This window comes from Limulus polyphemus, unplaced genomic scaffold, assembly GCF_000517525.1.
Source record: "Limulus polyphemus unplaced genomic scaffold, Limulus_polyphemus-2.1.2 Scaffold2236, whole genome shotgun sequence".
Classification (NCBI taxonomy): Eukaryota; Metazoa; Arthropoda; class Merostomata; order Xiphosura; family Limulidae; genus Limulus; species Limulus polyphemus.
Genome location: NW_013667846.1, coordinates 11,324 through 36,552, shown reverse-complemented (window position 1 = coordinate 36,552; position 25,229 = coordinate 11,324). Strand labels below are relative to the sequence as shown.

Genomic DNA, 25,229 nt, shown 5'->3' with positions numbered 1-25,229 from the left:
CGCCACCCTGTGGCTTGTTTGTAACTAATACATGTATATACAAGTATGAATTTGAATTGATAAGCGCACCCTATGGCTTGTCTGTAACTAATACATGTATATGCAAGTATGAATTTGAATTGATAAGCGCCACCCTATGACTTGTCTGTAACTAATACATGTATATACAAATATGAATTTGAATTGATAAGCGCCACCCTGTGGCTTGTCTGTAACTAATACATGTATATACAAGTATGAATTTGAATTGATAAGCGCCACCCTATGGCTTGTCTGTAACTAATACATGTATATGCAAGTATGAATTTGAATTGATAAGCGCCACCCTATGGATTGTCTGTAACTAATACATGTATATACGACAAGTATGAATTTGAATTGATAAGCGCCACCCTGTGGCTTGTCTGTAGTTAAAATGTTTATGTAAATGATTATTGCGATTACTGTATTCAGTAGTATTTGAATTGAGACATTCGTTATCAACAAATTTTGTTTAATTTTCTTCGTTTTTTCTTTCGTAAATATGATGTTTTAATTAGCGTTTTCTTCTCTTCATTTCAGATGTACGATTTCTGTGTTTAGGAGACTGGGAGGGAGCAAATGAGGATCGTTATATTGCTCTGATGGACCTACGAGCACAGCCGGAGGCTAGACCAAAATATCGTTGCGGGGTAAAGCATACTTTGGAGACATTCTATCAGCTACGGAATGTTAACTCTATTTCTGGCGCAATTTTCAAAAGTTTTCTTAGTTAATTCTTGTATGCACAAAACTTTCATGCAATGTGTAAAACGTTATTAACAGGGCATGCCTGCATAAACATAAAACTCATGATCTATTTTAGGTACAGGAGAAGATTGACAGAAACATTCACTATCTATACGAAGTAAAAAAAAGTTTTTCACTTGAGTAATGAGCTGATGAAACGGTAGCGAACTGTCAATAAGAAATTAATACATATAAACAATAAGGATAGAATACTCAACACTATATTATATGTGTCGTTTTAAAGCATTTTATCATTCTAAATAAAACTTTTAGTCTATGTCGTCGTTAAAATGTTTGAATAAAAATAATTGGTCCAAATGCGAACTAGGATATCTGTGTTATATCGCTGATAAAATTTGTTAATGGAGATAATAATGGGTATCTTGGAGTTTCTTATTATTTGTTGAGTTAAAGTGTTAAACAAGCAACCTGATCAGTAAATCTAACTTTTCTGTTCCGAGTTGAACTAACTAGAAAAATAGTATCTTGCTAATTGTGATTTTAGTCTAAGAACTCATGAGAGTATTTCGTCAACGTAAGGTATCATGTTAACTTCTAAGAGTTAATACTCTATTTCTTTACATATTAACTATATATGCACTGATTCTAATCTCTGAAACATGCTAGTCAGATTGGAAATATAAAGCTTTTAAACCTGTTACTTGTATACATGGGCAATTTGTTGTCTGGATTACAGTGTAAAACTAGTTGTTAATAAATACACATTTGTTATCTGGAATACAGTCTAAAAATAGTTGTTAATAAATACACATTTGTTGTCTGGATTACAGTCACACTGCGATACAGACAACAAATGTATATTTATTAGCAACTACTTTTAGACTGTAATCCAGACAACAAATGTGTATTTATTAACAACTATTTTTAGACTGTATTCCAGATAACAAATGTGTATTTATTAACAACTACTTTTACACTGTAATCCAGACAACAAATGTGTATTTATTAACAACTACTTTTAGACTGTAATCCAGACAACAAATGTATATTTATTAGCAACTACTTTTATGTATATTTATTAGCAACTACTTTTAGACTGTAATCCAGACAACAAATGTATATTTGTTAGTAACTACTTTTTATTTATTAGCAACTACTTTTAGACTGTAATCCAGACAACAATTGTGTATTTATTAACAACTACTTTTAGACTGTAATCCAGACAACAAACACATTTGTTGTCTGGATTACAGTGTAAAGTAGTTGTTAATAAATACACATTTGTTGTCTGGATTACAGTGTAAAAGTAGTTGTTAATAAATACACATTCCGCATATTTTCCTTACTCTCTATACTGGAACCTTTTATTTCTCACACTTTTCCACAACAATTAAGTAATTAACGTCCATATTGATTTGAAGACAATAACATGTTAACATTCAAATTACGAATCACAGACATATAATTTATTGTAAAGTAGGCCAACGTATAATTCAATATACAAAACTAACCATCTAGCGATAAAGATGATAATTATTTGATACTTTAGCTGTGCTTCCGGTGATCACATATCATCTTACTAAACAGCACCCTCATCAGCAACTCTGACGACATTTGACCAGCTAATCGGTATCTACGGGCTAAACAACAATAGCGTTACGCTATTGAATGGTTCATATGGCATGAAGTCAAAAATACGTAGTAGAGAGGGATTTTTATTACAATTCACATGAAAATAAAAGGATAAAAATTATCAACGCTATCTATCTTACTCTTTATTACCAGCAATTCGATCAAAATTCAAATATTTTGTGTCGTATTGATAGATTTTGAAAATTAAAATCACTGGGTTTAAATTTAACTATCTTCGAACTATATATGTGCTTCTCAACGTTTTTTATTCACAGTTATACCGTCAAGATTCAAAGACAGGCCAGATTTTTGTCTCCTTGTCTGCAGATTCAGCTTGTATTACACAGCTAAATAGTTCAGCAGAAGGATACGAGTCGCTCGTGCTCTCGCCAGGTAAGCTCAGTATTTGAAAAATTACTTTACAATTTAGAACGAACTTTTCGGCAGGTCAAAACTTTCTTTAGAAATAAAACTAATTAATCAGTTCGCTTTGAAAGGAATTAACACGAAGTTTAAAGGCACTTTTGCTGTTATCCTATTATTATTTTACTTATACGTCGCTGTAACATTTATCATTAATAATTTCAAAGATTAAAATCAAGTGTATTTTTGGCAATAAAACATTTTAATAAGTAAAATAAAAACTTGATTTTTTTTTTTTTTTTTTAGCTGTACAAAACTTGAAGATAGCTTTTATATGCGCAAACATCTGTTAGCTGAGTTATTGCACAGATTTCAAAATATAACGTTGATAAACTGAAACATCGGCACATGTAGATATGTAGATCTTGAAAGTCGAGTTGTTCAAAACTTGAAAATAGCGTTCATAACTGGACCAATTTTTGGTTGAGATGTTGCAAAGGAAATATCTGGTGAAGCTTTTCGCCAGACACTAATCAGCTGTAGTATATAGAAACTATTTATCTTCTCTTCCTGTAGCATATATTTCATATCATACAAACTTTTAAATTTTTGTAAAGTTGTAGTTCAAAACATGTTCAATTTGGTTGAGGTCGTGTGCTAATTCAACCGTAGGCGTTACTATCTGTGGTAGGATTTTGTCAAGAAGACTATCTACTGTTTTGTGGGATAGTTGTATACTACATCACTGGTGTATGTGGGACTAGTTAATGGCTGCCACATAAAGCAAAGATGCCTCTGGATACTTGAAGTCTAATTTTGCGATTGTTCAGTTAAATAATGTGGATGCAAGAGCAGTTTGACGTTTTCAATCAGTTTAGGTTTTATCTTGAAAGGGTCAAGACTGTGATAGAAGTTTCGTCTTTGTATTCCATATCTTCTAATATCTGCTGATCTTATGTATTTATAATTTATCTATTAAATTCTACGACAGTCCTTCAGTTACTTTCGAATACAATCCAATTTCTGAAGATAAAATTTATTTTAATATACTTTATGTTTTAAATATATTTTAGCTAATCATTTCTTTTAACCTCGGTCAATTCATTTTATCCTCATTCCAGCAACGCAATAGTCCAAATAGATGATAATCAATGTTTCCTTCAACCTTTTTAATTGCAGACAAATCATTTTTGTTTATCTCCACAACGAGTCTTGCCTCTTTTATTTCACCTGTAACAAATCACTACACATATCCTTCCAAATACTAGATTCGCAAGGCTCTCGTTATTTCAGAGATCAAGTAACAATGTGCTTGGCTCATTCTGAACCTTGGAATAGCACACACACAGTAAAGGGAGAATATTCTAGACTTTTTGGACTTACAGCGTTTTCCACTAATAGCGCTCATTCAACTTTTTGTCTTGTTTGCTTTTGTTGATGTTTCATTTTTACAAACACAAGTCATGCGTGGTTTCGATAACTGCATACATTAGCTTTTCAACTTTATCTGAATCATCTTAACCTAACAAGTTATTTCACGTCATTTGTAGTTCGTGAGCAGAACTTGCCACCCAGTGTTGAACAGGCAAAGTGTAAATTTCCTGAATGGAGCCAGGAAAAATGGGAACACCTTGATGTGAAGGGTAAAACATTTGTCTTCAGAGATGGTGTTAACTTTCGGACGATCACCACGAATTGTGTTAAAACAGAAAATAAGACGACTTACGATCGATTCCTTGTATACACAGTCACACAGTGGTAAGTTTACCATAACATTCACGTACATAGTTGTTCCAAGTAACTATAGCATTATTGACCAACTTATCTGTCTGCGACTATGAAATGGATTGATATACTTATTAGACAAGAAATGTATTGTTGAATCAAGTGTTCTTAAGAAGATTTTACTGTATTTAGTATGTCATTGAGCTTTACCATTCTCTTCCCTTCGTTAAACGTTTTAGTCTTCTATGTTTGATTAGTGGAGAATCTTCCTACAATTGTGTCTGGCTGCAGAAGCGTAGCCACAACATCTTAGAAGTGCAATATGGAACTACATCCAGTGACCGTGCTTCTGATGACCTCTGTAACGAGCAACAGTTTCAGACGAAACAATGGACAACCCAAGGAAGTAAGGATTTCTGTCTCTTAACACTTTATGTTAAGAAGATTGAATTGAGTTATGAAGACTTAAATGCACCTTTTATTGTTTATTTTTCTCAAAACAAAATACACATCATTTTTGATTTTTACTTCTTTTGAATTTCGCATCTGCGCTAGTCATCCCTAATTTAGAAAGGATTTACTAGTGGGAAGGCAGCTAGTCAACACCATCCACCCCCAACTCTTGGGCTACTCTTTACCAAAGAAAAGTGAAATTGACCGTCGCATTACAAGGCCCCTCTTCAGAAAGGGCGAACTTGCTCTATGACGGGATTCAAACCTACGACCCGCAGATTTCGAGTCGAGTACTCTAACCACTAGGTCATGCCAGGCCCCGAATTTTAAAGTAATAGACTAGATTTGTTGCTGTTGTTTGATGAATTTCGTGCAAAGCTACTGGGACGATATGTGCATTAGTCGTTCATAATTTTCAAGTGAAAGTCTAGAGGGAAGGGAAGGCAATTAGTGAACGCTACCCACCGCTACTCTTGGGCTATTCTTTATCAACGAAAAGTGGGATTTATCGTCATATTATATATATATAAGATTCTCACGGTTGAAGAGTCGAGAACGTTTGGCGAAGGGGTTCAATCCCACGACCCGCAAATTGCGTGTCGAGCGCCCTAATCAGCAGGCCATATTGTTGACTATAGCTGTAATTTTCTTAATTATCTTATTAGTCCTATATTTTGTTTTCGCCATTGTTTTAAAACACAGCAAAAACAAACCACAGAAAATGTTTTTACTTTCGTAGCTACACATGCTGTTTCTTACTGTATTTTGTAATTGAAAAAAAAAAAACGAAATAAAATTCAGGATTTTTGTTTTACTTTACTAATATATATTCATACTATTTAAATAAAAATTTAAATAATCAACAAATTATCTACCTGACCCTGTTGTACACCCCCAGTGGCTGAGAATTAAGTCTGAGGGCTTATAAATCTAAAAATCGGGTTTCGATACCCGTCGTGGGAATCATGGGCGTCCACAGAAATTTCTCCGGGAGGCAAAATCTAAATCAACATAATGTATATATACTGAACGAATAAAAAAGGAAATATGTTTCTCATTTTACACGGGTGCAAGTTGCCCCTTGAAGACGCCCATGGTGGGCACATCACAGATATCCCATTGGGTAGCATTGTGCTCAAGAATAAACTAAGAAAAGACGTTTTTGTATAACATATCATGATCCACACGAGGATGCATAAAGACTGAACACGATACCGTACACTAAGAGTTTGTATAGGAAAAAACACCATTATTATGAGCTATGATAGTGTTTTGTTATTCAGATATTCGTATATTTAAATATCTGTATTTGTATCTGTCTCCGCCAGAGCTTGACGTGAAGGAAGTAACGTCTTGTCCAATCACCGGTGATTATACAGGTGTGGTTCCTGGCGACACAGGACTGTGTGCTAAGGTTGCTTCTGACTGTAATAACCCGGATATCATGTTCTACACCGTTAGCAGCTGCACAAACAGATCTCACATTTATGAAGGTAATAACTTCAATAACAATCATTAAGTACTGATAAACGAATGAAGAGACAGTTAATTTCTCTATGGTTGTAACACTTTCATTAATAATCAATACGTATAATGATAAAAAAAAGGAAGATTCACTATTCGCGTCCTTTAAAAAAGGCCACACTTGAATGTTAATGTTAAAAGGCCATACTTAAATGTTAATGTTAAAAGATCACACTTGAATGTTAATGTTAAAAGGCCATACTTAAATGTTAATGTTAAAAAATCACACTTGAATGTTAATGTTAAAAGGCCATACTTAAATGTTAATGTTAAAAAATCACACTTGAATGTTAATGTTAAAAAGACATACTTAAATGTTAATGTTAAAAGACCATACTTGAATGCTAATGTTAAATGATCACACTTGAATGTTAATGTTAAAAGGTCTCACTTGAATGTTAATGTTAAAAGGTCTCACTTGAATGTTAATGTTAAAAGGTCACACTTGAATGTTAGTGTTAAAAGGTCATACTTGAATGTTAATGTCAAAAGGTCACGCTTGAATATTAATGTTAAAAGGTCACACTTGAATGTTAATGTTAAAAGGTCACACTTGAATGTTAATGTTAAAAGGTCACACTTGAATGTTAATGTTAAAGATCACACTTGAATGCTAATGTTTCAAGGCCTTACTTAAATGTTAATGTTAAATGATCACATTTGAATTCAAATTCGATGACGAGGAACCCACTTTGAGACTAATAATGGTTGGAGACGGCTTGAATGGGTAATGAAGAAAAACTTTAATATAAGTTTAACATAACAGCAAATGTACAACGTTTCGACAAGGTTTTGTCATCATCAGGTAAAAGTAAAAGGTATATTAAAGTTTTTCTTCATTACCCATTCAAGCCGTCTCCAATCATTATCACACTTGAATGTTAATGTTAAAAGACCATACTTGAATGTTAATGTTAAAAGGCCATACTTGAATGTTAATTTTGAAAGGCCATACTTGAATGTTAATTTTAAAAGGCCATACTTTGATGCTAATGAGCTTCATTTCATGATAACTTTTCCATGGAAACACTAATCTTTCTATGTCATTCTACAGCAGTTGTAATAACATCTAAAACTTAGTAATATTGGTTATCTATATCGTTAAGCTCTGACAAGGTAACTGGGTTTTGAAAGTTTTTCTGAAAAATGAAAACAAAGTTATTTGATACTCACTCTAGCGAATATAATGTAAAAGGGTTGTGAGCCAATAACATAAAGCTATGCCTTAAAAGTAACCAATAAAGGTACTTAATAATTAACACAAACCTATGCCCTAAAAGTAACCAATAAAGGTACTTAATAATTAACACAAACCTATGCCCTAAAAGTAACCAATAAAAGTACCTACTAATTAAAACAAACCTATGCCCTAAAAGTAACCAATAAAAGTATTTATTATAACTTTTCATCCGTACGTTTTGCTTTCTACTGTAACAAGGATTAGGTACCTTTATTGGTTATATTTAGGGCATAGGTTTGTTTTAATTAGTAGGTACTTTTATTGGTTATATTTAGGGCATAGGTTTGTTTTAATTAGTAGGCAAAAGGAAGAATCGATATTCTATGAAATTTGTACTTAATTGAAATTAACTTGGAGTTATGTTTGAGATTTTCATATTCGTAATTAGATGTGAGAACGCAAGCCCATTCGAGCTCATTACAGCGTTTCTATTAAAACATATTTTGGAGGAAAGACATTATTTACTAACTGTAATACTTCTAAATCTTCATAAAAATACCTAATTATAAAAAAAAGAAGAATATTCGCAATATTTAACTGCTAATCATTGTTTTTGCTTCTTTGGTTTTGTACAAGAATGTATGACCCTTTCACGTGCAGTAATTTTTTATATTTACGTACGGAAGTAACTCAATAGTTTTCACGTGAGGGTTTTTGAAATTGACCATTTAAAAACGGTCTTATTGCTGAGCATTGTAGGTTCTCAATTATGGGCAAGAGATTTACTTGGCATTTTATTTCTGTTTCATTTTGATGTAACAATGCAGGTGTAGCTAGAATGAAAAAATCAGATGCCTGCTGTCTTGATGTTAGAAAACCTTTAAAATCTTACTATTATACCACTTTTGAATTTTTAGTGCGTATGTGCAGCCATAACAAGAATAGACTGTTTCATAAATACATATAGTATTGTAACCGTTTCGATTGTTAAATGGGCTCTTTTGAATTTATTCGGTGAAAAGGTATAGCAAAGTTTAGTCCACTTAATGTTAACGAAAGCGTTTTATTTCTTCGACTAAAAATTCAACAAGTTGGCTTAACTAACTCACTGACAAGAATACGTTTACAACAGACGTTAAAACACCAGTTTGAATTACTTGCTAAGAACGATATAATCTATGAAGGGCTCCCTGGTAATTGTGAGGGCTTATAATACTTATATATATATAACACTTTCTCGTAACTCTAGTACTTCTTCACAAACAGACAAACTGACTAACAAACTGTTAATTCAATAATTTGTCATTATCTACTTTAGCGTAACTAACGTTTTTTATACTGCTCAAATCGTTTTTCAAACTTTCAAGAAGGTTTTAGTCATCAAGCCACACCCGACACTAAAGATGTAAATATTTATTTTTATGAGATATGCAATAGTGCCTTCACAAGGACGGATTCAGAAGGAAGAAGCAGGGATACATTTCTGTTGTTTTTGTTTATTTCTATTATTGCCGCATAATACTATATAAAAAACAAAACATTGGAGACGAATACAATTACCCGCCAGTAAAGCGATTAAATTTGTAGGCTTATTGAGCTACAATCTACAACTTGTACGTTCTTGCATGGCACAGAATTAGTGATGTGAAACTCATGCCTGCATTCTCAAATCATTTCATCACTGAAGTTACTTTGTAGCACATTTTTGAGAGAGAGAGAGAGAAAGATTTGCCTAGAACTTCAAACAAGTTGAAAGACAGATAGAAGGAGCACTCCGGCAAACCGTCGAAATCAATTGAAATTTTGGTTGCAGCAGATAGAGTTTTTCATCCTAACACAAAAACTTTTTTGGATCTGTCAGTTGTTCTTCCTATGACGACATGTTTAGAAAAATCAATCCTTCTCAACGTTAAGAAAAGTGAAAACGTATCTAAGGTCAACAATATTCCGTTCATTGGTTAATCTAAATTTCACTTTAAGAAGTCATTAAAGTGTACGCTATGAAGCAACCACTCTCTTAAAATACTTCTACTGTAAGTCAATAGATTTACACGTCTAAGGTTAACAAGTGTCATGCAGGCAGAGATAAGAAAACCAAACTTTCATCAAAGTAGAGATTAGCGGAATTCATATATGACTTCACGTTTTATTTTATTTTAGCCAGGAGAATAATACTACTTGAAAATTGTATAAAAATTCGTTATTTCAGGATGTTACATCCATAAACATCAAGAATAATTAAATATTTGTTCGCTTGTCTTCGTATTACAATATTAAAAATGTATCGTTAAGTATATATAGCAAAAAGTATAATAATGTGATTTATTATATTTTTGTTAATTACTTTGTTGTTGTTTTTAGAATACTTTACGCTGGGGGGGGGATGATGCGAACTATTTTTTACCAAATAGTAATAAAAGGTTAACCAAATGAAAGACAAAGAAAAAAAGGGTTTAAAACAAAAGTCTGGTCACAACTCGCAAGCTTTTCAATAAAAATTTGCGTCATGGAATAACAACCAATGGAAATCGTAATCACAAAATTGTGTCTCCCCGTGGTTGAGAAGACTTATAACACTACAAACCGGGTTTCGAAACCTGTGTTGGGCACAGTACAGATAGCCCGCTATGCAGCTTTATACTTAATATCATACAAACAAAAACACAAAATCGTACATCTATAAATCATGATGAATACAAATTCAAATAAATATCCAGGTTTTACCGATACTGAAGTTTTGCTGAACTACGTTTGCAACCTTTTTCCGTCTTTTGTTGTTTTTTTTATCATAAAATATGCAAGAATTAATATGCGATACATCTCTCCTTGGATTCTTTCATCTGTTTAATATCACGATAACAGCAGTGATCTTGTGTTCGCAAATTATAATTAAGAAGTCGAACAAGGTCTTGTTTTCACTAGTTCCATCTTACTTTAGACTTTCACCTTCAGTTGAAATGACTGGGAAATACATACCATCTCCAGACGGGTCACGGGTCAAAGGCCATGTCATCGCGTTTGTTGACTCGCATTCAAAATTTTATTGAATTTATGTCAGTAAGTTTGGTATCAAACTGTAGATTATAATTCAAGTTTGAGTATTATACATGACTTAATTTCTTAATTTAAAAGTAAATATAAAAAAACAGAGTTAAACATAGATTTTTGTGTGTCACGTGGTATGTTGAATGCAGCACTGGTTGAAATTAGATGTGTGTGATGTCAAAATGCTAAGTATATAGTTTCGTACAAATTAGGAACTCAAATTATTGATATTAAAAAGCTAGAATATAAAATAAGAACCTCATATCTTTTCTATTTGCTGAGATATCACTCATGTATTGAAACAAACACAGTGACCCCGCTCACCTCTTTCCATTTTCGGAAACGGTCCCTTATATACACTTACTTCAATATATGACATGCGAATAACCAGTCGAAAGCTCAGAATGTCCTCATAGTGGCTTTCTCAGCCATTTTCCCGTGTTAGGACACCATCTCGTTCTTTCGAACCATCATTTCAAGGAGGTAGGTTGTGTCTTTAGTCTGCTCGAAATTTTATATCTTTTTAGACTGAAATACAGCTTAGTTACTAAACTTGACAAATTATAAAGGAATTCTATGGTATCGATGTAGTAATTTATGATTTTTGGTTATTCAACTCCATATAAAAACATGAAAAAATATTATTTCGCTTCATATCCTCCACGTAAGGCCCGTCATGGCAAGGTGGTTATGGCACTCGACTCGCAATCTGAGGGTCGCGGGTTCGAATCCCCGTCCCACCAAACATGCTCGCCTTTTCAGCCGTGGGGGCGTTATAATGGGACGGTCAATCCCACTATTCGTTGGTAAAAGAGTAGCCCAAGAGTTGGCGGTGGGTGGTGATGACTAACTGCCTTCCCTCTAGTCTTACACTGCTAAATTAGGGACGGCTAGCGCAGATAGCCTTCGCGTAGCTTTGCGCGAAATTCAAAACAAACAATCCTCCACGTGCGAAATTTTATAAGGCTTAGCAACCTATGTCAAGCAGCAACCGAGTGCAAAGGTCGTAACTGTAAGAGATAACTGTTTGCTTTACTTCTTTATTTACTGTTCTATGTTTTAAGAAAAATAAGTTTAAGAACTTATTTCAAAATAACAATAATATATAGACATATATAATGTATAATAATTTAAATGTGACTATATCTTACAAAATACTAGTCTACTAAAACACAGCCAAGACAGGTCACTTTGTAAAGACTAAAGGTCAGTTATAACTTCTGTATTGTTAATCAGGCACAGATGAAAAGCCAATATAATAAATATATATAAATGTACAATGTTATAAGATTTAAGCTATTTAGTCTAAAAAAACCCAGTGGCACAGCAGTATGTCTACTTACAACGCTAGAAACCGGGTTTCGATACCCATGGTGAGCAGAGCACATATAGCCCTTGTATAGCTTTGTGCATAATTAAAAACAAACAAATATTTTAGTTTAAACATTTGTATTTTCGTGTTACAATTTGTTGTCATTTTAGAATGAAAGAGGCATAATTTATATTTATTTCCTAATTTTTTATTGTGGTTACAAGATCGGTCAAATCTACCGAACCTGTACAGAGATTCGTTAGTGAAAATAACAGATAAAATATAAAGGTTTTTTTAAAAGAAACTTTGATAACTATCTAGACGTTATAAAGATTTTGCATGTGAAATTTTTAAAATTTTCTGATACATAAAAAGTATTTTTAATCTTAAAATAAAAATTACTTTGCATGTTGGATAGGGAACATGCGCAAAGAAAAAAATAAAAGGCATGAGAAAAACATTGCTTAACAAACCTCAAGACTTAATACAAAAATTGATATTTTGCGTATGAAAGCATTGTAATGTTTATTTATGTTTTCGTGTTATAATTTGTTGCCATTCTAGAACGAAAAAGGCATAATTTATATTCATTTCCTAATTTTTTATGGTGGTTACAAGATCGGTCAAATCTACCGAATTCGTTAGTGAAAATAACAGAAAAAATATAAAGGTTTTTTTATCTTAAGAAACTTTAATAAATATCTAGACGTTATAAAGATTTCGCATGTGAAATTTGAACATTTCCTGATGCATAAAAGTATTTTTAATCTTAAAATGAAAATTACTTTGCATGTTGGATAGGCAACATGCGAAAAGAAAAAAATAAAAGGCATGAGAAAAACATAGATTAACAAACCTTAAGACTTAATAAAAAAAATGATATTTTGCGTATGAAAGCATTGTAATGTTTACTGATAGTCTGCCAAATTTCATTAAGGCACGCTTACTAATTTAAAAGTTATAGCATGAAAACTATAACAAGCACAAAATGTTTACGAGGTCAGGGACTAAGCCCGTGCTGAAAGAGTTGAAGTGACTGGGAAATACATCAGACTCAACAGGTCTGCATGTTAGGTCTGTTTTAAGTCTTATCGGTGAGTGATTAGAGAATAAACACTTAACAGGTCGGGAAAGGCTTAACAACATAGAATGTAACATAACTGAGAGATTGCTTTCCTTTTTTACCGCACGGTTTCTCCACACAACTAGATCAAACTGTTTCTTGATTATTGGCCCTCCAGTGGCTCAGCGGTAAATATGAAGGCTTATAACGGTAAAACCTGGGTTTCGATACGCGTGGCGGGCACAGCACAGATAGCCCATTGTGTAGCTTTGAGTTGAAAAAACAAAGAAATAAAACAAATTTGATTATTGCTGAATTAAGGAAAACCTGAACTAATACTAAAAAGTCTTTTAGTTTGACGAGTGTCACGTGATAAATAAAAAAAATCATGGAGTACAAAGTTTGTTTTTACTGAACGATTTCGCATTCGGTAAAACTAAACGAACTTTGTATTATAGTTAAAAGTTTAAGTTTGCTTCTCGATTCCAGTTGGATTTTTAAAATCCTCATTTGCAAATAATGAAAGAAACCTTCCAAAAAAATTGAGCTACGGATTAAATTATAAACAATGAATTGATAAATTACAGTTTAGTGCTAAGTTTATTGTTGCTGAATGGTTTTGTATTCGGTAAATCAAACGTTGCGCCATTCGATAAAGGTTTATAGTTTAAAACCACGGTAGTTAATGCGAAACTTCTTGTTACAGAGAAATAGATTAGCATTCGGTGCACCATATAAGCCAACCACATGGTGCACCATTCAGTAAACTATATATATATATATATATTCTAGTTGTGTTTACTTAGTCGTCGAATATTAATTTCACGACCAAATGCTACTGAATAGCCGATTTGATGGTGGAGGGGTTGAAGTTAAAATTTAGTTGAAGATGTCAACATCTATTGATTGAGGCCGTAAAAATGTGTCAAGTTTTTAAAGTAGATGCTAATTTTAGGCCGTATATTAAACGATTTATAAATCAAAGTCATTGTGTTAGTCTGTTGTACATCTAAAACTTCTTGTTATTTCTTTAAAAGACGATAAAATCTGATACATCACGAAGCAAGGATAATTGGAAAAATAAACAACAACGTATCAAAAATAAAAGCGATGATTCTTCTGTTGTATTTCTAACACAACATCAAGCCGCAGTGACACTACTATTAAATATCTTTTCACAAAAAAGACCCACTGCCTTTTCTACCAACGTCATGCTTTTTACAATCGCTCAGGCGTCGCATCCTTTGTTAAGAAGTAACGATTTCACTAAATATTTTCTATAATTTCTATGGCTCATATCAGCTAGATAAACACACTGCACGGATACAAACTAGTATCACACTTCCTATAGGATTGTCGCCCATGGCTCTTACGAGATAAGCACCCCACAAGTACATAAATTTGTATAAAATATCAGAGGACTATCGCCTATGACTCAAACTAGATAGCACAACACACGTATATAAACTGGTATCAAATTTCATATACGATTATTACCGGATAAACACACTACACGTATATAAACTTATTTTAAAAACTTCGTATAGGACTGTTTCCCATGACTCGCACTAGATAAACAAACCACAAGTACATAAATTTATATATAAACTTCGCGAAGGACTATTGCCCATGACTCATACAAGATAAACACAGCACATGTGTATAAACTGGTATCAGATTTCATATACGACTTTTGCCCGTGATTCATACAAGGTAAATACACCTGTCAGATTTTATAGAAGCCTCGGGATTATATACACTAAGTGTCTGTGATTTGTTGGTGATAAATTTCAACAATAAACGGACAGCACAAAATCCATTTGTTTTAAAATAATATATTCATATCGAGTTAAATGTATGTACAAAGAAAATTCCTTACACTATTGGTTACCGCAGTTGAATCTAAAGCTTTAAATAATTCTTTCTTTTCTTCAAAAGTCCACACAGACTGATTCAGATACAACCACATAACAAAACTAATTATTTCTTCTCTCTTCTGTTATTACAATACAATCGGTGATAAATTCACTTACGTTACTCCATGGGCTACCACAGTTGTATCTAGAGCTATAAATAATTCTCTCTTTTATTGCTATGGCTAAACTAACAATCGCACAGTCTAACTCCACTGAACTTCCTTTGTTGGTTCAATTTCTTCGTCATTTCTGTTGTTACAATACAAACTGTGAAAATCACTTTAGAAATTACTCATGATTCATATTAAATAAACACACCGCATGTATATAAACTGGTATCAAACTTCATATACGACTGTTGATCGTGGCTAATGCTCGGGTTTCAAGCATGAAAATCTAACCACTTTCTTAGTAAGTAGAGAAAATACAAAACAATGAAATGATCGTTAACACTTAAGGAGTATTGAGGTAATTAATTACAGTAATGAGATTAATATAAAAATGAGGGATAATCTAGCGTGATACTTTTAATAATAGTTACTTTAAATCTAAAAATAACAAGTTATTTGTATTCATTTATTAAACCGTAATGTCCTTTAGTACTACCAAACTTTCCTTTCTATTGTAATGTTATAATGCTAAAAATCGGGTTTCGATACCAGTGGCAGGGAGAGCACAGATAACCCATTTTGTAGCTTTGTGTTTAATAACAAACAAACAATTACAATATTCAATAATATTACCTGACTCGTTCAGCGAATCGCTACATAACGCCAAAAAAAGTATTTCGTATTCGCTGTTTCGTGTTTCGGTTTATCACTTTGGATGTAGTTGAAAAATTAATAGAACGACAAAAATTGCATTTCAAGGTCAAAATGTTGGAATTAGTTTGAGAGTTTAGAAGATGATGCAAAAGCATAACGTTATGCACAAGAAGCAAAGTACATTTGAATAGTGTAGTATGTGACTTAAGTCAGTGTTACATATTTGTTTAATGTGAATGTGTTATAGAGTCTAATATAGTGTGGGTGGTATGTGACTTAAGTCAGTGTTGCATATTTGTATGTGAATGTGTTATAGAGTCTAATTGACAATTTCTGAGTATCAAATATAGGATATTTTGTTTGTAAACATGATTAACATTCACAGATCTTTCTATTGCTGTAATACAGTGTCAACTAATTTAAAATGAAACAATTGTAACAAATATTAATTAAACGATTATTATAACTACATATTTTATGCAACTAATATGGTGCCCTGGGTTCGATTCCCTGCGCTGGACTTAGCAGATAGCCCAATCTTGCTTTGTTCTAAAACAAACAAATAAACAAGCAACTAACATGTAATAGTATTATTATTACTTTTATTTTAAGCAACGAGTAATAAGTAATATAGTACTAATGCTACTAATACTGCCCCAACGCTGACAGTAGATACATAATGAGTAGAGCATATAAAATAATAGTTAGATTTGTGAACGTTTAAAAAAGCATCACGTTCTTAGTAAGCAGAGACAATACAAAATAATATAGTTAGATTTGTGAACGTTTAAAAAAGCATCACGTTCTTAGTAAGTAGAGACAATACAAAATAATATAGTTAGATTTGTGAACGTTTAAAAAAGCATCACGTTCTTAGTAAGTAGAGACAATACAAAATAATATAGTTAGATTTGTGAACGTTTAAAAAAGCATCACGTTCTAAGTAAGTAGAGACAATACAAAATAATATAGTTAGATTTTACTTTATTTTCCATGTTCTCTACGATTCTAATGTTTTTAATGGTTAAAAAACGCTATTTATTATTTTCTCTACTTAATAATATTCCAGTCTCTTCTTAAATGTTAAAAAACGCATTTTATTATTTTGTATTTCTTTACAAAGAACCTAATATTTACTTAAACTTTACGAATCTCGTTTTATTATTTTGTATTTCCTTACTAAGAAACTAATGTTTACTTATACACGAACATATATTATTGTTTTGTATTGTCTCTATTTACTAAGAATGTAATACTTTTAAACGTTCACAAATCTAACTTTATTCTTTTGTATTGTCTCTACTTACTAAGAACGTGATGCTTTTTTAAACGTTCAGCTTCATATGACTGCTACCCATGACTCTTACCAGATAAAATGACGTGTTTATCTGGCATGAGTTGTGGGCAACATTTGTATATAAAATTTGATACCAGTTTAAGTACGTGTGATGTGTTTATCTGGTAAGAGTCATGGGTAGCAGTCATATGAAGTTTGATACCAGTTTTAGTGCGTGTGATGTATGTATATGAAATTTGATACCAGTTTAAGTACGTGTGATGTGTTTATCTGGTAAGAGTCATGGGTAGCAGTCATATGAAGTTTGATACCAGTTTCTATAAGTCATGTTGCCCATAACTCATGCCAGATAAACACGTCACACTTATAGAAACTGGTATCAAACTTCATATGACTGCTACCCATGACTCTTACCAGATAAACACATCACACGTACTTAAACTGGTATCAAACTTCATATGACTGCTACCCATGACTCTTACCAGATAAACACATCACACGTACTTAAACTGGTATCAAACTTCATATGACTGCTACCCATGACTCTTACCAGATAAACACATCACACGTACTTAAACTGGTATCAAATTTCATATACAAATGTTGCCCATAACTCATGCCAGATAAACACGTCACACTTGTAGAAACTGGTATCAAACTTCATATAGGGCCGTGTTCTATAACTCTTACTAGATACACACATCTCGTGTATATTAACTGGTTTTAAATTTGATATACGACTGTTGCCCATGACTCATACTAGATGAAAAAACCACCGCACGTATATAAACTGGTATCAAACTTCACATAGGACTGTTGCTAATTCATGATTCACCAAGGAAGTCGTGACTAAATATGTACCAAATACCAATATAAATTACTTTAATGGTACCCGTGAGCATAATGTCTATTACTTATATTTGTTACATCTATAACAGTTTGACATAAAAATACTCGACGTAAATCGTGCTCCCCTATGGCTCAGCTGTAAGTCTGAGAGCTTATAACTCTAAAAATCGAGTTGTAGGCCCATTGTATAGCTTTGTGCTTAACAACAAACATACACTTAAATTGTATAATAATTGATGTTATACTTCACTCTATAGAATCTCACGCCATCGCTTCATCTAGTTACAAATCGTTTTATGTTTGTATTTCATTTTGTTGATTGTCAGTTTTTGTGTGAATGGGCGGTAGTGTAATGAGAGTTACATATACACCATTGGTAAGGCATTATTACTTTAAAAAACAAGTTTTGTTTTTCATACAGAACGTGTTTATCGTTGCATTGGAAACTGGGAAGAAAATGGCGTCCTCTTCACTTATACAATTCGCCAGGACATTAAAGGATACCAGTGTTTCGTGAGTATGACACAAAAATCTAACTAGATGAGACACACTGTGTATGTGCTGTTATGTGTCACAGTGTTGCTTTCATGATTTACAAGATATATACAACTTTTAGTTGAAAAATAATAACATACAAATGAATGAAAAATTACTTTTTATTTCATTTTACATCATCAATAATTGGATTATTGTTTTGTTTCTGTGATTGCAAATATTTCACACATTAGTTAAAACTCAGAAATACTCCACTCATAATAACTATTAGTAAAGTAAGTAGTGCAAAAAAAAAGATTCGATCATTTTCAGAAGCTAAAGTGAGTCACAAGGGTTATGGTCATTGGAAAGCCCACTAAGCGGTCATTTTAGGGTAGGCTACTTTTTATATTGAGTAATGACTATGGTGTGCACTGGTAATTACCTGACACATCTAGGTTCCCTGTAATTGAGGTGAAAGTTGACTCGTGAAAAGGTAGAAACTTCTAAGGTTATTAGTTAATGTAGTTTGTCTGTACAAAATTGTCGTTTAACTTGCGCTATGTTCTTTATGTTAATACGATATAAGGCAAATATTTTACTTTTAAACTACATACATGCTACAAATAGTGACCACCAGTGAGCTTGGAAAATGATTATCAAAAGAAAAAGCTTCTGATGAGACTCTAAGAAATGTAATGTCACTGCAAAATATTTATAAATAAATACACAACCAAACATTTAAAGATGATGCATGAGCTCTCGTGGTCTTAGTATCATACTCTACGGCAATGGTTTCCAAACTTTTTTCACTCAGGACACCCTAACCCACTTACCTTTATTTGCGTGTTACACCTGCTGCCACATTCAATATTAACTTGTACAGTTTTTTATGTTCTTAATTATTCTTCGTTTGGTGAAACTCTCGCAACACCCCTAGCAACTTGTCGTAATACACACAGTTTGGAAGCCACTGCTCTATGACAACACACAGTTTGGAAGCCACTGCTCTATGACAATACACAGTTTGGAAGCCACTGCTCTATGACAATACACAGTTTGGAAGCCACTGCTCCATGACAATACACAGTTTGGAAGCCACTGCTCTATGACAATACACAGTTTGGAAGCCACTGCTCTATGACAATACACAGTTTGGAAGCCACTGCTCTATGACAATACACAGTTTGGAAGCCACTGCTCTATGACAATACACAGTTTGGAAGCCACTGCTCCATGACAATCTCAACCTTTTTTGCATTTTGATCGAGATGTACCAAGATTGAACTTGTAATCATGGGAATCCCATACTTATTCGTTCTTCAGGGTTAGTCAATTAATTTACACAGAGCATGCTAACGGTTTGCCTCTAACAGCACTTCTACACTTTTCAAAAAAAAAAAAAACACCCTTCTTATGATTGCATGGGAAGAACCGATTTGCCTATTCCGTAGCAAAAACACGATAAGTTTAAAAGATTAAAAATCCATAAAAGATTGATAAAGAGAAATGTGAAGAAAAAGCATTGTGGTAAAGCGTGATTTCGTCATAGTTGTTAGATCTTAAAACCTCGTTGCTTTGCCAGCTGAGGCGCTTTACACTACTGCTTTATGTTATTTGTATTACATACAAATAACATTTCAAATATACTTCTGGCTGCTACAAGTCGAGCTCAGCTGTCGAGTTCTGACATTAAACGAAAGTCTTCCTGAGCATTGTTTTTTTGTTTTGTTTTTAGCAAACACATGATGTAAAATACTATTTGTACACACCTCTGTTTTGAAATCCAAAGTGGACTAATTGAGAAAAATGTTACAAAAAGCGTCTGCAGTAAAACATAGTCTTAATAACACACATTGCTTGGTTACTCGTTCAGAAAATTGTCCACATTCCACAATGTTTACTTGGAAAACCAACACATTCCACAATATTTACTTGAGAAACCAACACATTCCTTTTTCATATAATATTAGGAGAAAAGAAAACATTTTCCTATGCATGCTTTAACAATTCTATAATTTTGTCTTCAGTTACTGAAACACTTCCGCCCATTATCTTCCATCTCTAAGTACATTAATAAATAGAGAATATATGTCCACAAATTCTATCTGTAAAAGTCACTTTATATAATTGTATTTCAAAAGCATCTTGATGAATTGGGAGATTGATTCTGCCTAATTAACTCACTCATTCGCCATTTTCTGAGCCACTTTTGTCTTCGGAATCTAGGATTCGCCAAAAACAAAGAGTTTTCTCCTCAGTAAAGATGTGTGTGCTAGCATACATTCACTTTTGAGTCAGGTACCTTTTGACTTGACCTCTGGAATATCAGCCCAGGCACTTCTGATGAGAGGAGACTGGAAACTAAATCAGTTTTATAGGATTAACAGGTCCTATAGTAGCACCCATGTTAAAACGAGGTCTTACCTGAGCTTCTGGTTGTTGTTTTTTCTTTATTGACTCCTTGGTCAATATAGTTCTGTAGGGCTTAAATCACAAGAGAGGCTTAGATAAGCAATCCTTGCTTTTTCACAGTATGCAAGATGAATTGAGGAAGATGACTTTTTGTCAATCATAAATGCTGATGAACTTTTGCTCGTTTAGCTACACAAACAGATGGTAATGAGATTGGGGTATCCAGATTCACTACTGACGATAGCTTTTCTTTATTGCTGGCCTTTGTAATCATTTCCTCCACTACAGCTGTAACAGCTATTCAGCAGCTCATCATAGTGATTTTTTTAGTCTTATTCTGTTGACCAGCTGCAATATACTAAACTATAACACAGAAAATTGAAAGTGATAAACAATTTATTACACTTTTTCTTTCTCCTGTTCTTCTTTCTTTTACAATTGCTACCTGAAGCAGAGCATGATAGTGATGACCTTTCATGTATTGTTATGCTTTCACAGCTTACTATTAGTCTTAACTTTCAATTGTTGTCTTTGTTTAGTTATATAAACCTCAGTCGTTTTACCCAATATACATAGATTAGGTAGTTATTTCTTTGTCAGCTTCTCTTGCCTGGCCAGACCCTTTCAATTGTCCAATGCTTTCAAATGTAATGTTAATGATAATAATTAATTTAATGAACCCAGTGCCATGGTACCCAATCACTTATTCCTGGTCTCTACCTGCTATTTCTCCATTCTCATCGTTAGTCTCCCTGAGGTCACTATATTTAGTGTAGACTTTTGATAGGTACTCACTTGATGTGATGAGCTACCCGTGGAGACAAAGTCAATTTCCCCTCTAAAAGGACCCTGCATGTATTTAACCTTCTGGCCATACTATTAAGATAGGATATCAACTCTCCTCCCAAAAATTGACGTTGTTCACCTCCAAAGATAAAAATTGTTTGTTTATTTCCTCCAAGTCTTCATCATAGTTGCTGAAAACCTTCTCTTCTGCAGGATGATGATCCAGGCAGTTTTCTAATAATTCATCTATTAGATGAAATTTTAACTTGTTCACATGCTTTATCTTGGAGTTAGAGGGCAAAATTTATTAATTTACAGAACAAATTGTGTCAGCATTGAGTAAGGGCAAGTTCAACCGAAATGGAATGGCTATTTAGTACTTATACAGTACCAGTTTTGTACTCTGTCTCAATGGTAAATTGTCTTTCCATGACTCCTATGTCAGAACATCAAGTTATCTAAGTACTATATAATGACTAACCCAGCTCAATCAAGTGACTGTCTTGTAACAATATGGTACTACAAGAGCCAAACCTAGTCTTCATGGGCTACCATCTTAGTAATAGTGTCTAGTGGTGCATATACTGAGGTTCATTTCGTGATATGGTCATTCACATATGCTGTTTCAGCCTTCAGTTTCAGAAAAACTTACCTAGATTGAAGAGGACTTGTTGCAAAGATGAAATCATGACCAATGTTTTAATTGTGTCTTTACATGAACTACAAAGGATTTAATTTTGGGGAACAACTGCATCTATTCACATTACAAATGACTCTTTCAAATCATTTTCTGTGACAGCGAGGACAACCCTCTGCTGATCTTACATATACCACTCTCTAAAATGAACCCCTTACCTTAGTAGGATATTCCAACATAGATAACTTAATCGGGGATTGCTTCAGGCCTGACTAAGTACTTGTAATATGCATAGTGAAAAAGTTTTGATGCCCTATCTATTGGTCAAGACAGTGGGTTCTGCCATTTTTGAGGAGTTAGCTGCATAATATATATGACTCTATTCAAACTTTACCTGTTGTTCGTGACTCTTAAGTCAATTGTAATACCAGTTTGCTCCACACTGAGTCTAAGTAATTTATTATTTACTTTCATCAAATGCCCCCCAGTGGCACAGCGGTATGTCTGCGGACTTACAACGCTAGAAACCGGGTTTCGATACCCGTGGTGGGCAGAGCACAGATAGCCCTTGTGTAGCTTTGTGCATAATTAACAAAACAAACAAAACTTTCATCAAACATTAGTTTTACATTAAAGAACTTCAAACCATATGATATTATTATTAATATTATATTATATTAAACACATTTTTCATTGTCGTTTGTTCGGGAACTCAAAAATATATAATACAGTTGAATTTTATTTTCTTATTGCAAAGAATCTCTTAAAGTTCTTAATGTTTTATGGAACAAATTTAAGAGGTGTTCTACAACAAAACAACAGACTTAAAGTTTATCATTCATTTCTTGAGACTCTAATGTAGAATTGCAATGTTTGAAGGGGATCACTTTGAACTCATTTGGGTCAATGATATTGGTAAAGGCAGCCATTACTCAAATGATGTCATTCAGTTACTTGATACCTGCTGGTCCAGAGCAGCGTGTGAGGAGACCTTTATGGCATGTTTTGTTGAATGCAGATTCTATCCAGATTACCCTTTGATTCTTCAGACACATTAACATATTCATCTAGGAGATCCACTACTTGCATTACGTATTTGTTGACCTTACAGCCTTTTGCAAATAGTTGCAGATGAACAGGAATCATTTCAGTTATTGTTTTCATCTTGCTTTAGTCACTGGGCTACACAGAGTAGTCACAGAGTCCATATCTTTCAGATAACACTTTCTTGCTCCTTCTATCACTGTATGAGCTAAAACCTGCTGCATAGTCACACCACATTCGTTTATTACAAGAATATAGCCCAGTTCCATTGCAGATCTCTTATTTATCCAAACTCAGAAATCAACTATAGAGTTTGATATCCTGTTGTCTTTCTTGCAGTTCAATTGCATTTAGGCTTCTTAGTCATGGATACTGCATAAGTTCACACTGGAGATTTATGCCCGTAATAATAACCTTCCTGGTCATGTATTACATACTTTCTTTCTGCTTTTGCAAAATAACCCAGCCAAAAACACCATCAGGAAATATAAGTTGGCTATGATGATTCTACGAGTAACACCTCCTTTCACTGATACTTATCACAATATATCAAATTTACTTGACCACTATAATTGGCCACACAGACCCCCATCTTGATGTTCTTTCCAAAAACCACTCCTGATTTCAAAAATGACTTGTCTTTATCCAAAACCACTTTCTGTCAGATGACCCCTGTTGCCTTGGGGACAATTCCACGCCAGATAGCTGTGAAAATCATTAGTTTAGCTTTTGGCAACACTAAATGGCTTGACTTTGTTTTACCATGTGCTAGTTGGGGGCATCTTCCAGCTGATCCTTCCATTCAGGTTGGTTCAGCATCTCACAGATGTATTCAAATCATCAACTTATAGACAATTCCATTTCACAATCATAATTCAGTCTTCAATTTATCGTTCATTACATTTAAGATAAAAGTTAAGATTCAGATGCCACAGTGGAGGATTATCTAGACTCTAGGCTTAGAATCTACATATTCTCAAATTCTTGTATCACTACCTTATACATGGTGACCTGTGACAAACACATGGTCATAATTTAACTCTTAATAGAAGGTGACTATATTTTAACTGTCACTGTGGTTTGTCTATCAGATGATCAACTGCATCCACCACCATTCTATCTTGATTTAAAAAGAATAATTGTGTCACTTGTTTTGTTATCCTGGCATTACAAATCTTAACCATCTCAAATGCTAGCTAAAGTCTCATCAAATATTTTTTATTGAAATGTTTGATTGTAGGAGAGTCAATGAGCGTCAAGTAGCAAGTACTCTCTTCCAACTTCGTTAAATAACTGTTAACCTTGCCCAGCAAAACATCAAATATATGATGAGTTAATCTATTTGTTTATTGTCCATTGGCAGGATTTATCTTAATGTGGTATTCTCAGGTGCACCACTTTAGTACCTTAGAGATTAGAATACTGCAAATAACAAGAGCAATGGCAGGAAATGCTTCTGGTTCTGACTTGATTGAAAAAAGAGACCAAACACATTGTAAAAATAAATTAAAAAGTTATCTTTATTCACTTAAAAGTTATACTTTTCCGACACTGAAAATGTATTTCCGATAGGTACTTACTCTCACTCACATAAATAGCTATTCATGTTCAGTGCTACCCTCTATATGCAAAACCTTTTTATGCATGGCACCAACCTTCTATCTCCCCTCCATTGAAATTGACTAATTCCACTGCATCTCTTATGCAAATCATCATGCGTCACCTCCCTACTCTCATGACGCATGTTACTACCTCTATTTCATTCTACCCACCTATCACTTCTAGTTTTGGCAGAAGATGGAAACACCGGTTTGCAGTGGGGAGAGGTCTGGCATGGCCAAGTGGTTAGGGCACTCGACTCACAATTTGCAGGTCACGGGTTCGAATCCCCGTCGCACCAAACATGCTCGTCCTTTCAGTCATGGGGGCCTTATAATGTGACGGTTAAGCCCACTATTAATTGGTAAAAGAGTAGCTCAAGAGTTGGCAGTGGGTGGTGATGACTAGCTGCCTTCCCTCTA

The 25,229-nt window shown here is 33.6% G+C and overlaps 1 protein-coding gene across 1 annotated transcript in view; it reads left to right on the top strand.

Annotated features, from left to right (window-relative positions):
* The window catches only part of LOC106466360, a 79,938-nt gene that overhangs the window by 44,991 nt on the left and 9,718 nt on the right, over nt 1–25,229 (top strand). The window contains exons 6-11 of the mRNA XM_022394349.1: nt 562–671; nt 2,637–2,754; nt 4,275–4,482; nt 4,707–4,855; nt 6,231–6,395; nt 18,274–18,365. Of these exons, the coding sequence (XP_022250057.1) occupies nt 562–671; nt 2,637–2,754; nt 4,275–4,482; nt 4,707–4,855; nt 6,231–6,395; nt 18,274–18,365 (842 nt within the window). The remainder of the gene's footprint in view (nt 1–561; nt 672–2,636; nt 2,755–4,274; nt 4,483–4,706; nt 4,856–6,230; nt 6,396–18,273; nt 18,366–25,229) is intronic.